This window comes from Mustela erminea, chromosome 3 (genome assembly GCF_009829155.1).
Source record: "Mustela erminea isolate mMusErm1 chromosome 3, mMusErm1.Pri, whole genome shotgun sequence".
Taxonomy (NCBI): Eukaryota; Metazoa; Chordata; class Mammalia; order Carnivora; family Mustelidae; genus Mustela; species Mustela erminea.
In genome coordinates this window covers 55,464,699-55,478,774 of record NC_045616.1, presented here as the reverse complement: position 1 = coordinate 55,478,774, position 14,076 = coordinate 55,464,699, and the positions used below count along the sequence as shown (strand labels likewise).

General features: G+C 37.4%; 1 protein-coding gene and 1 pseudogene across 1 annotated transcript; both read left to right on the top strand.

Annotated features, from left to right (window-relative positions):
- The window catches only part of LOC116587197, a 110,552-nt pseudogene extending 108,887 nt beyond the window's left edge, over window positions 1–1,665 (top strand).
- Window positions 1,666–9,831: 8,166 nt separating this feature from the next.
- On the top strand, window positions 9,832–10,298 carry LOC116585590 (BH3-interacting domain death agonist-like). The gene has a single exon (XM_032334940.1). The coding sequence runs from the start codon at window positions 9,952–9,954 to the stop codon at window positions 10,249–10,251; it is 300 nt and encodes a 99-aa protein (XP_032190831.1). The 5' UTR covers window positions 9,832–9,951; the 3' UTR covers window positions 10,252–10,298.
- The last annotated feature ends 3,778 nt before the right edge of the window (window positions 10,299–14,076 follow it).

Genomic DNA, 14,076 nt, shown 5'->3' with positions numbered 1-14,076 from the left:
TCACAATTTGAAAGTTGCTTATGTTTATATCTTCTTGTCTTTTGTTCTATGAAAAAAATGTAGGAAAGTTACAGTGGAAAAGTTACAGAATACACCACAGAAGGATTATGTGGTGAGATTTCATAAGTAGAAATTCTTGCTGGACATGAGAAAATATATCCAAGAGGAAGAACTCATCTCCCACTAAAACAGACCTCCCACCCATTAGAACCACAACATGGGGACTGCTCTCATTTTAAGAAAGAACCTAGTCATTTGGTTGGGAAATTTTCCACACATTTGGCAAGAAGTAGGAACAGAATACAACTGAAGGTTTGTCCTCAAGTAAATTGCTAGTGAATAGTGGATTGATTATTTTGCTGAGTGAAGTTTTTTAAGACTTGATTCTCAGAGAAATAACCCAGGTTAAACAAACCAAAGTAAAAATGTTTTAAAGGATTATATACTATTTGAGCTACAAAGAAATATAACCATCAACTCCTACAGGTAAGAAATTTGACATCCAAAGACATACATTAACTTACCCATGTTTTCTAATTCATTTCTAATTATTACAAATCTGAATCCTAAAATAAAACATAATACATTTGATTTCATAAAAATTAAAAACTCTGAAGCACACAAATGCAATATCATAATAAAAGTTAAAAGATAAATGACAAATAAAATATTGACAATTAAAAAAAAAAGAATGCTTTTCTTTCTATAGAAAGAGGTTCAAATCAGTTATAGAGAGATGAACAATCCTATGGAAATGAAGCATAGAACATGAACACACAGGTACCAGGAAAACAACTATTACAAAAACTATTCATTTATTATTAAATGAATGCAAATAATAAAAATAAAAAGATATGCCTCTCCTAATCTATAAAATATGATAGAATATGGAAATGTTTAAATGTTCGATAGCACCCACAGTTAAGGGACTGTGAGGAAATACAATCAGTGGCATACTAGAGAGAGCTTTCCCAACCTGTGAGAGCTGATTTTGTTCATTTTTGCATAACTCTGACATCACTAACATCATGTTTGATATTGACACTGGCTGGAGGACTTTTACAATGGAGTTTGTCAATCACTATCAAGAAAGACAGTTTCTTCTGTTAGTTTGTTTTTAAGCCAGAGAAACAGTTGTTAAGCATTTATCAGCATACCACTATGTATGCTCAAACTTTAAAATGAGAATTTAACTCTTTGAGGAAGACGTAGTCTTAGCCACAGGGGAGCTCTGGATACCTTGCTCCCAGTCCTAATTCATGGCTGTCTGCTCTTGGTGAGGAACAAGTTGGTCAGGAAGCTGTGCCATAGCCATTCCTTTGATAGACCATGGGAAGACACCGGTGGTACCAGAGGCTGTGATTCACTGAATAAGAATTACTCTAAACAAATGCAACACAAAATCTGTGGAGAAGGTATATGCTTACTTGATCAGAGGCACAAAGGAAAAGAAATTCAAAGTGAAAGGACAGTTCAGATGCCTACCAAGACTCAGAATCACTGAGAAAAAATTGCAGTGAAGGTTTTAAGACTTGGGATCATTCTCAAAAGAGGATCCACAAACAACTCACTGATTTTCACAGTCCTTCCGAGATTATTAAACAGATTATTTCCATCAGTACTGACCTAGGACTTGAGATTGAAGTCTCCAGTGCAAATGCTTAAATCAACCTTTTTAATAAACTGATTATCAGCTGTAAATGAATAAAATGAGAATTGATACAACTTCTTCATAAGACTGCTACATATAAATCTATAACCAAAATTTTAATGTGGACAAATTGACTCAGCCATTTCACTTTTGTAAGCTTAACCTTAAAATGTATTTAAAGAGGTGTGTTAATACCTGTTTTAAAAAAAATGATCAAGCTAACATTTAAAACAAAACAAAACAAATGGAAACACTCTAAATGTCGAGTGACAGAAACTGACAAAAAGTACTATGGACATCTAAACAAAGGGAAAATTTTTTTATTAACATATAATGTAATATTAGTCTCAGGGGTACAGGTCTGTGAATCATCAGGCTTATACACTTCACAGCACTCACCACAGTACATACCCTCCCCAATGTCCATAACCCAACCACCCTCTCCTTACCTCCTTCCCCCACAACCCTCAGTTTGTTTTGTGAGATTAAAAGTCTCTTATGGTTTGTCTCCTTCCTAAACCCATCTTGTTTCATTTTTTTCCTTCCCTACTCCTCAATCCCCCAACTCTGCCTCTCAAATTCTTAATATCAGGGAGATCATATGATAATTGTCTTTCTCTGATTGACTTATTTTGCTCAGTATAATACCCTCTAGTTCCATGCACATCATCACAAATGGCAAGAAATTTCATTTCTTTTGACGGCTGCATAGTATTCCATTGTGTATATATATACACCACATCTTCTTTATCCATTCATCTGTCAATGGACATCTTGGCTGTATCCATAGTTTGGCTATTGTGGACATTGCTGCTATAAACATTCAGGTGCATGTGCCCCTTTGGATCATTACATCTTTATGGTAAATACCCAGTAGTGCGACTGCTGGGTTGTAGGGTATCTCCATTTTCAACTTTCTGAGGAAACTCCATGCTGTTTTCCAGAATGACTTCACCAACCTGCATTCCCACCAATACTGTAGGAACAAAGGGAAAACTTTGCATTCATTTAAAAAGAATAGGAATTTGAGAGGTAAAAGATGGCAGAAGAGTAGGGGACCCTACTTCAACCAGTCGCCTGAAATGAGCTGGATATCTACCTGAACTCTCTGAACACCCTCTCAAAATCAGCCTCAGATGTAAGAAGATGCACCTTGATCTCTACAAACATAGTATCTCAAGTGGTTGGTCTCGAGGTATGAAGCAGGAAGCCATGATTCTATGGGCAGATATTGGAAGATAAACAGAAGGGGGAGGGAGCCGCCATAAGCCCTGGTACTGGGAAGATGAAATAACACAGGAGGGTAAAAGTGTCCTGTGCTGGGGACCTGGCACAGACTGACAGACCAATAGGAGCAGGGAAAGGACTTTAGGGCACCCTCCCAGCCTAAAACCTGAAGCTGCAGGGGCATGCATGGGAACCAGGGCCAGCTAGTGGTTTTAGAAGCACAAAGGGCAGCAAGGTGCCCAAACCTGGAAGTGAGGGCTGGAAGTGCTGCTGTGGGGTACACAACCCAGAATGTTGTGGTTTTTAAAAAAAGCAGCACTGACAGAAATGGAGACAGTGTAGCCTGGAGAGCTTAGTGGAGAGTAGACTGTGATCTCTTTGTCCTGAGACAGAGGTTTGGATATGGTCACTTCTGCTCTGACTCTTGAAAGAGATGTGGAAAGCTACGAGTGAACAAAAGTACCCCCTCCCAAACCAGTTCTCACTGAGCCCAACCCCCTTACACACAGGGCAGGGCAACTCCGCCCAAACAAGGTTGACTGAGTAACAGCGTGGCAGGCCCCTCCTCCAGAAGACAGGCTGAAAGAACAAGGGGCTGACAACTGAAAGGTCCCTATAAAACAAGTGCATCTTGCTTGTGGTCAATAATTTGGACTCTGTACATTCCCTGAACCATCCCTCAACAGAATGATTAAGAGGAGGAACCCCCAACAAAGGAAAGAACCAGAGACTGTGGCCTCTGCCACAGAACTAATGGATACGGATATAACCAAGATGTCAGAAATAGATTTCAGAGTAACAATTATCAAGGCAATATCTAGGCTTCAGAAAAATATTAACGATATACAATCTCTAAGGGCAGAAATGAGATCTAATAGGGCTAAACTTAAAAATGCTATGAATAAACCTCAGTCTAAACTGGATACTCTGACTGCCAGGGTAGAGGCAGAAGAATGAATTAATGAGCTAGAGGATAAGATGATAGATAAAAAGAAAACAGAGGTAACATGGGAAAAACAAATTAAAACCCAAGGAACCGGGGTGCCTGGGTGGCTCAGTGGGTTAAAGCCTCTGCCTTTGGCTCAGGTCATAATCCCAGGGTTCTGGGATCGAGCCCCACATCGGGCTCTCTACTCAACAAGGGGCCTACTTACTCCTCTCTCTGCCTGCCTCTCTGCCTACTTGTGATCTCTGTCTGTCAAATAAATAAATAAAATCTTAAAAAAAAAACAAAAACAAAACAAAACCAAGGAATCAAACTGAAAGAGATTAGTGACTCAATGAAATGTTCCAATATCAGAATTATGAGGATCCCTGAGGGGATGGAGAGAGAGAGAGAGAGAGAGAAAGAGAGAGAAAGAGAGAGATCTAGAAGATATATTTGAGCAAATTATAGTTGAGAACTTTCCTAATGTGGGGAAGGAAACAAGCATTTGTTTCCAAGAGGCAGAGGGGACCCCTCCTAAGATCAATGAGAATAGACCAATGCCACGAAATACATTAGTACAATTTGCAAATCTTAGATGCAAGGAAACTGTCTTGAAAGTAGCAAGGGGGAAGAGATTTCTTATCTACAAAGGGAGGAACATCAGAATAATATAAGACCTGTCCAAAGAGATCTGACAAGCCAGAAAGTGCTGGCAAGACAATATCAAGGTACTAAATGAGAAGAACATGCAGCCAAGGATACATTATCCAGCCAGGCTGTCATTCAAAATGGAGGGAAAGACATGGAGCTTCCAAGATCAGCAGAAGCTGAAAAACTATGTGACCACCAAGCTGGCCCTGAAAGAAATATTAAGGGAGGGGGGAGGTTTCTATAAAAGGAGAAAGACCCCAAGAGTGATACAGAACAGCAAATTACCAGAGACAATCTATAGAAACAAGGACTTCACAGGCAACATGATGACAATAAGAGAGATCTTTCAATAATCACTTTCAATGTGAACAGCCTAAATACAGCATTGCAGATTGGATAAAAAGACAGGACCCATATATATGTTCTCTACAAGAGACTCATTTTGAACCTAAAGATACATCCAGACTGAAAGTGAAGGGATGGAGAACCATCTTTCATGCCAACATACCTCAAAAGAAATCTGGGGTAGCAATTCTCATATCAGATAAATTAGATTTTAAGCTAAAGATTGTTGTTAGAGATACAGAAGGACACTATATCATGCTAAAAGGGTCTATCGAATAAGAGGATCTAATAATTTTAGATATCTATGCCCACAACATGGGAGCAGCACTACTCCCATGTAGTACCTACTACATAAGGTAACTGTTAACCAAAATAAAGAAACATATTGATAATAATACATTAATAATAGAAGACCTCAACACTTCACTCTCAGCAACAGACAGATCACCAAACAGAAAACCAATAAAGAAACAAGAGCTTTCAATGACACATTGGACCAGACTGACCTCATAGATAAATACAGAACATTTCACCCTAAAACAACAGAAAACTCATTCTTCTTGAATGCACATCGAACTTTCTCTAGAATAGATGATATACTGGGTCACAAATCAGGTCTCAACTGATACCAAAAGACTGAGATTATTCTCTGCATAATCTGAGACCACAAAACTTTGAAACTAGAATTCAGTCACAAGAAAACATTTGGAAGAAATTCAAACACTTGAAAGCTAAAGACCATCCTGCTTAAGAATGTTTGGCCAACCAGGAAATTAGAGAAGAATTTAAACAATTCATGGAAACCAATGAGAATGAAACACATTGGTCCAAAACCCCTGGGATACTGCAAAGGTGGTCCTATGGGAGAAAAGCATAGCCATCCAAGTCTCACTCTAAAAAACAGAAAAATCCAGAATACAAAAATTAACTATATACTTAAAGAACTGGAGAAAGAACAAAAAATAAAGCCTAAGTCACACAAGAAAAGGGAAATAAAGATTAGAGAAGAGAACAATGAATTAGAATCCAGAAATACAGTAGAGCAGAGCAACAAAACTAGGAGCTGGTTCTTTGAAAGAATTAATAAGATCACTAAACCACTAATCAGACTTATCCAAAAGAAAAGAGAAAAGAGAAAGAAATTAATAAAATTATGATTGAAAGGGGAGAGATCATGACTAACAAAAAGGAAATAGAAATAATTATCAGAAATTATTATCAATAGGTATATGCCAATAAATTAAGCAACCTGGAAGAAATGGATGCATTCCTGGAAACCTATAAACTACCAAGACTGAAACAGGAAGAAATCGACAACATGAATAGACCAATAACCAGTAACAAGACTGAAGCAGTGATCAAAAACCTCCCAAAAAACAAGAGTCCAGGACCTGATGAATTCCCTGGGGAATTGTACCAAACATTCCAAGAAGAAATAATACCTATTCTCCTGAAGCTGTTTCAAAAAATAGAAATGGAGGGGTGCCTGGATGGCTCAATGGGTTAAAGCCTCTGCCTTTGGCTCAGGTTGTGATCCTGCGGTCCTGGGATCAAGCCCCACATCAGGCTGTTGGCTCAGCAGGGAGCCTGCTTCCCTTCCTCTCTCTCTGCCTGCCTCTCTGCCTACTTGTGATCTCTGTCTGTCAAATAAATAAATAAAATCTTTTAAAAAAAAATAGAAAAGAAAAAAAAAACTTCCAGACTCTTTCTATGAGGCCAGTATTACCTTGATCCCAAAACGAGGCAAAGACCCCATCAAAAAGGAGAATTACCAGCTAATATCTCTGTTGAATATGGATGCCAAAATTCTGAACAAGATCCTAGCTAATAGCATACAACAGTACATTAAAAGGATATCCATCATGATCAGGTAGGATTTATCCCTGGGATGCAAGGGTGGTTCAACATTCACAAATCAAACAGTGTGATAGAACACATTAACAAGAGAAGAGACAAGAGCCATATGGTCCTCTCAATTGATGCAGAAAAGCATTTGACAAAATACAGCATCCTTTCCTGATTAAAACTCTTCAGAGTGTAGGGATAGAGGGAAACATTCCTCAATTTCATAAAAACCACCTATGAAAAGCCCACAGCGAATATCATTCTCAGTGGGAAAAAGCTTAGAGCCTTTGCCTTAAGATCAGGAACATGACAACAATGCCCACTCTCACCATTACTGTTCAACATAGTACTGGAAGTCCTAGCAACAGCACTTAGAAAATAAAAAGAAATAAAATATACTCAAATTGACAAAGAAGAAAGTAAAACTCTCTCTCTTCACAGATGACATGATACTTTATGTGGAAAACCCAAAAGACTCCACCTCCAAATTACTAGCACTCATACAGCATTTCAGTAATGCGGCAGGATAGAAAATTAATGCACAGATATCAGCTGCTTTCCTATACACTAACAATGAAACTATAGAAAGAAAAATTAGGGAATCAATTTCATTTACAATAGCACCAAACACCATAAGATACCTTGGAATAAACCTAATTAAAGAGGTGAAGGATCTATACTCTAGAAACCACAGAACACTTATGAAAGAAACTGAAGAAGACACAAAAAGATGGAAAAACATTCCATGCTCATGGATTGGAAGAATACACATTGTTAAAACCTCTATGTTGCCCAGAGCAACCTATACTTTCAATTCCATCCCAATCAAAATACCAATGGCATTTTTCAGAGTGCTGGAACAAACAATCTTAAAATTTTTATGGAACCAGAAAAGACCCTGAATTGCCAAGAAATATTGAAAAAGAAAAGCAAAGCTGGGGGTATCATGTTGCCTGCTTTCAAGATATATTACAAAGCTGTGATCACCAAGACAGCATGGTACTGGCACAAAAACAGACAACAGATCAAGGGGACAGAATAGAGAGCCCAGATATGGAACCTCAATTCTATGGTCAACTAATCTTCAACAAAACAAGGAAAACTATCCAATGGAAAAGAGACAGTCTCTTTAATAAATGGTGCTGGGGAAACTGGACAGCTATAAACAGAAGAATGACACTTGGCTATTCTTTTCTACCATACACAAAGATAAATTCTAAATGGATGAAAGATCTCAGTGTGACACAGAAATCCATCAAAATGCTAGAGGAGAACATAGGCAGTAATCTCTTTGACATTGGCCACAGCAACTTCTTTCAAGACACATCTCTAAAGGCAAGGGAAACAAAAGTGAAAATGAACTTTTGGGACCTCATCAAGATAAAAAGCTTCTGCAAAGCAAAGGAAACAGTCAATTAAACAAAGTGGCAACCCATGGACTGAGAGAAGATATTTGCAAAAGACACTACAGGTAAAGGGCTGGTATCCAAGATCTACAAAGAACTTCTCAAACTCAACACCCAAAAAAGAAATACTCAAGTCAAAAAATGGGCAAAAGACATGAACAGACACTTCTCCAAAGAAGACATGCAAATGCCTAACAGACATATGAAAAAATGTTCACCATCATTAGCCATCAGGGAAATTCAAATCAAAACCACACTGAGATACCACCTTATACCAGTTAGAATGGCAAAACTTCTTAAGGCAAGAAATAACAAATGTTGGAAAGGTTGTGGAGAAAGGGAAACCTTCTTACACGCTTGGTGGGAATGCAAGTTGGTACAGTCACTTTGGAAAAGAGTGTGGAGGTTCCTCAAAATTTAAAAATAGAACTATGCTATGACCTAGCAATTGCACTACTGGGTATTCACCCCAGAGATACAGTTGTAGTGAAAAGAAGGGCCACATGCACTCCAATCTTCATAGCAGCAATGTCCACAATAGCCAAACTGTGGAAAGAGCCAAGATGTCCTTCAACAAACAAATGGATAAAGAAGATGTGGTCCATATATAAAAAATGGAATATTACTCAGCCATCAGAAAGAATGAATACCCAACATTTGCACCAACATGGATGGAATTGGGGGACATTATGCTGAGTGAAACAAGTCAAGCAGAGAAAGACAATTATCATATGGTTTCACTTATTTGTGGAAAATAAGGAATAGCATGGAGGACATTAGAAGAAGGAAAGGAAAAATGTAGGTGGGAAAATCAGAGGGGGAAATGAACCATGATAGACTAGGGACTTCAGTAAACAAACTGAGGGTTTTAAAGGGGAGGAGACTGAGGGATGGGTTAACCCGGTGATGGGTATTAAGAAGGGCATGTATTGCATGGAGTACTAGGTATTATACACAAACAATGAATCATGGAACACTACATCAAAAACTAATGATGTACTGTATGGTGACTAATGTAACATAATAAAAAAAGAATAAGGAATTTTCATGTACAAATGATACATAAATATTGTGTATTAAATATCATTTAAAATGAAAAAGCAAGCTAACAATTAGTAGACATAGTATGATTTTCTTGTGTTAATAAAACTGTATAGCCAAAAATAAATAAGAGACATTGAAAGGGTAAAAAAAAAAAAAAAAGTTAGTTAATACTATTGCTTTAAGAGAGTGTGACTACATGATACGTCAGGTGAAAAAAAATATATATGCAGACACATATTTTCTCTTCTAATACATAGAATTTATATGCACACATATATGATGCATAAAATTTTGTACACATATATTTTATATACATATTATTCTTTACAAATTACCATGATTTAAATGTTTAATTTCATCAAGCATCACTTTTAAAGGGGAAATACTATTTCAAATAAAATTAATAATTAAGTAAAATGGTTCCTAAGACTTTGAGCAGAGTATTATTTTTGTGTCCATTTGCTTTCGTGTCATTACTTAGTAGGAGCTAGAGTATGAGGCCAACCTGCCAGAAGAGTTTACTCTGACAGCATAAATATTGTTACTCTCCCAACAATCTGAGAAAAGGAATACAAAGCACTTAAAAATGTCAGGAGGCTAGCATTATATGGTATATTAACTTGCTGGTGTTTGTCTTCCTCCAAAGCTACTCTGACTCTAATTTCCACAAAGAGCTGGAGGTCCTGGGCCGGGAACTACCCATGCCAGCTCACCTGCAGGAGGAGCAAGACTATGGGCTACAGACGGATGGCAACTGCTGCAGCCACTTCCTGGTGAATGAGGAGAGAGATTCTCAGGGTCAAGAGGAAATCATTCAGGATATTGCCAGGTAGTTCGCCAAAATAGGGGACGATATGGATCGTAGCATCCACCCAGGACTGGTGAATAACCTGGCAACAGAGTTCACGAATAGGAGACTGTCGGAAGAAGACAGAAGGCAGTGCCTCGCTGCTGCGCTGGAGCGGGTCATGCAGACTTACCCTACGGACACGGAAGATGAGAAGACCATGCTGATATTGGCCATGTTCTTGGCCAAAAAGGTGGCTGATCACACACCATACTTGCTCTGTGAAGTCTTTCGCACAACAGTGAACTTTATTAACCAGAACCTGTTCACCTACGTGAGGAACTTGGTCAGAAATGAGATGGACTGAGTGGACACCTCTGCCGAAGCAAGACTGGTTAAAACTTGATATGATGAGGGCGCCGGGGTGGCTCAGTTGGTTGAGGAACTGCCTTCGGCTCAGGTCACGGTCCTGGAGTCCTGGGATCGAGTCCCGCATCGGGCTCCCAGCTCCATGGGGAGTCTGCTTCTCCCTCTGACCTTCTCACCTGTCATGTTCTCTCTCACTTTCTCTCTCTCAAATAAATAAATAAAATCTTAAAAAAAAAAAAACTTGATATGATGAGAACAAAACAGCTGCCTCCAGCCGAGATGAAGCAATAGCCACTCAAACAAAGTTCTTAGAGAAGATACTCATGAGATAATAGCTATTTATTTCTATTTTAAAGATATTTTAAGCTTGTGATCCATTTAGACATCTTTACATTAACATACTTGAATGGAAATATTTCACATTGTTGAATGAGTTTCATACCATCTTCTAAATCCACTACACATTGTGCATTTATCTCATTTCAGTTGTACTGTTCTTCACTTGAAAATTAAATTTAAGAACAGATTGTAAGACAGAAAAAAAAAAAAAAAAGGAGAGGTTTATTTTCTTCCTTAACAGAGACTTCATGATGGAGTAGATGTGTGATTTATTGAACTTGTCATGAGTACAAAGGTGAAATTAAACTTGCACATCTATATTTATTAGTGGCAGCATAAAAACAGTATTTTGGAAAATCAGTTGACAATATTAACTAAGTGTAAAAAAAGCTTTAATACTAGCTGACCCAGGGCTTCTATTTCTAGTATATGTGTACTAAAAATAACCTGAAACAAGGAAAAAGCTAGTGGCACAAAAATGTCCATCATAACATTAGCTATTTTAATGAAAAATTGAATGGAGTTTAACTGCCCAGCAATGAAGTACTTCCAAACAAAATAAAGCATTATGATCAATGGAACAAAATGCAGTAATCAGAACTCTTCAGTACAGGACTATAATAACCATACTACTTGATAATTTTTATATGTCTCATTACATCTCCTAACTCAACTTGATGAAAGTAAACAGATCTGACTACTGACTATGAGTGTTGCCTATCTGAGAAAATAGCACCATCATCCATAAATTTACCCAAATCTGGTGTCATTCTTTCATCTCCTCCCTTAAGTTCTCCCATCTTCAATTCACCACTGCATTAGTTAGTGCTATCTACTAAATATTTCTCAAACCTATATACTATATATATATAAACCTATATACTTTTCCCCCCATGTTGACCACTACAGACAAACTCATACAAACATCACTTCTTATTTGAACTATTACAATAGCTTCCCAAACTGGACTTTTAACATCTTAGCTCCTACAATTCTGTTCTTCACATGTAGCCAAAAGACCTTTTCAAACCAAAATTTGATGAAGTTGTTGCTCCATTCTCTTTATTCTTTGGATTTAAACAAAGGAACAAATATAATCATCATATTCTCTAACACGAGACTTTTTGCTGAGTTTGTTTGTGTCTCTCACTCACCTTTAAAAAAGAATTTTTTTTTTCAGGTACGGGATTTAGTAATTCAACACTTATATACAAACAACACCTTTTGCTCATCATATGTGCCCTCCTTAATCCCCAGCACCTATTTAACTCATCCCCTTACCAACTTCCCCTCTGGTAAACATAAGATTGTTCTCGATAGTTAAAAGTCTATTTCTTGGGTTTTCTCTCTGGTTTCCCCCATGTTCCTTTGTTTTGTTTCTAAAATTCTACGTATCAGTAAAATCATATGGTATTTCTTTCCCTGGCTGACTTATTTTGCTTAGCATAATACTCTCTAGCTCCATCCATGTTGCTACAAAGGGCAAAAATTTCATCCTTTTTCATGGCTATGCAATATTCCAATGTATATAGACACCATCTCTTCTTTATCCATTCATCAATCAGTGGACATTTGGGTTATTTCATTATTTGTCTATTTTTGATAATGCTGCCATTAACATCAGGATGCAAGTATCTCTTTCAAATTTATATTTTTGCATCCTTTGGGTGAATACCTATTAGTGCTATTGCTAGATCATAGAATAGTTCTATTTTTAACTTTTTGAGGAAACTCCATACTATTTTCAGGAGTGACTGAAACAGTTTGCACTCCCAACAGTGTATGAGGGTTCCCCTTTCTCTAAATCCTCTCCAACACCTGTTGTTTTCTGTGTTGTTAATTTTAGCCATTCTTCCTGGTGTGAGGTGATATTTCATTGTGGTTTTGATTTGTATTTCCCTGATGATGAGTGATGTTGAGAATCTTTACAAGTGTCTTTTGTCCATATGTATGTATTCTTTGGAAAAATGTCTATACATGTCTTCTGCCCATTTCTGAACTTTATTATTTGTTTTCAGGGTATTGAGTTTTATAACTTCTTTATATACTTTGGATACTAACCCTTTATCAGATATTACATTTGCAGACATCTCCCATTCCAAAGGTCGCCTTTTAGTGTTTTTTGTTTTTGTTTTAAATATTTACCTATTTGAGAGAGAGGCAAAGATAGTAACAGAGAGCACAAGCTAGCACAAGCAGGGAGTAAAGGGAGAAGCAAGCTCCCCGCCAGTGAGGGAGCCCAACACACAGCTTGATCCCAGGATCCTGAGATCATGACCTGAGCAGAAGGCAGATGCCTAACCAACTGAGTCACCCAGGTGCCCCTACCTTTTAGTTTTCTTGATTGTTTCCTTCATTGTTCAGAAGAAATACCAATAGTTTATTTTTGCTTTTGTTTCTCTTCAAGTACATCGTACCTAGTAAGAAACTGCTAGTGCCCATGTCTGAGATTACCTCCTGTGTTCTCCTCTATGATTTTGATGGTTTCCTGTCTCATATTTAGGTCTTTAATCCATTTTGAATTTATTTTTGTATATGGTATAAGAAAGTGGTTGAGTTTCACTCTTTTGCATGTTGCTGTCCAGTATCCCCAACACCATTTGTTGAAGAAACTGTCTCCCCCCCCCATTGGATATTCTTCCCTGTTTTGTCAAAGATTAAGTGACCATACAGTTGTGGGTTCATTACTGGGTTTTCTATTCTGCTCCAATCATTTATGTGTCTGTTTTGGTACCAGTACCATATTGCCTCAATCACTACAGCTTTGTAATATACCTTGAAGTCCAGAATTGTGATTTATCCAGCTTTGCTTTTCAAGATTGATTTGGTTACTCAGAGTTATATGATTCCATATACATTTTTGGATGATTTGTTCTAGCTCTGTGTAAAATGTTGTTGGTATTTTGATATGGACTGCATTAAATGTGTAGATCGCTTTGGATAACATAGACATTTTAACAGTATTTGTTATTCCAATATATGAGCATGTTGTTTTTCCATCTCTTTGTGTTATTTCAATATATGAGCATGTTGTTTTTCCAAATCTTTGTCTCCTGTTCAGTTTCTTTTATCAGTGTGTTATAGTTTTCAGAGTACAGATTTTTCACCTTTTTGGTTAGGTTTATTCCTAGGTATTTTATGGACTTTGGTGCAATTGTAAATGGGACTGCTTCCTTGACTCCCCTTTCTGCTGCTTAATTATTGGTATATAAAACTGCAACAGATTTCTGTACATTGATTTTGTATCCTGAATATTTACTGAATTTGTGTATCAGTTCCAGCAATTTTTTGGTGGAGTCTTTTGGGTTTTCTATATAGAATATGATGTAATCTACAAAGAGTAAAAGTTTTGCTCCTTCCTTGCTGATATGGATGCCTTTTATTTTTTTTTGCTGTCTGATTGCTGTGGCTAGGACTTTCAGTACTGTATGGAAAAGTGGTGAGAGTGGACATTCTTATCTTGTTCTTGACCACAGAGGGAAAA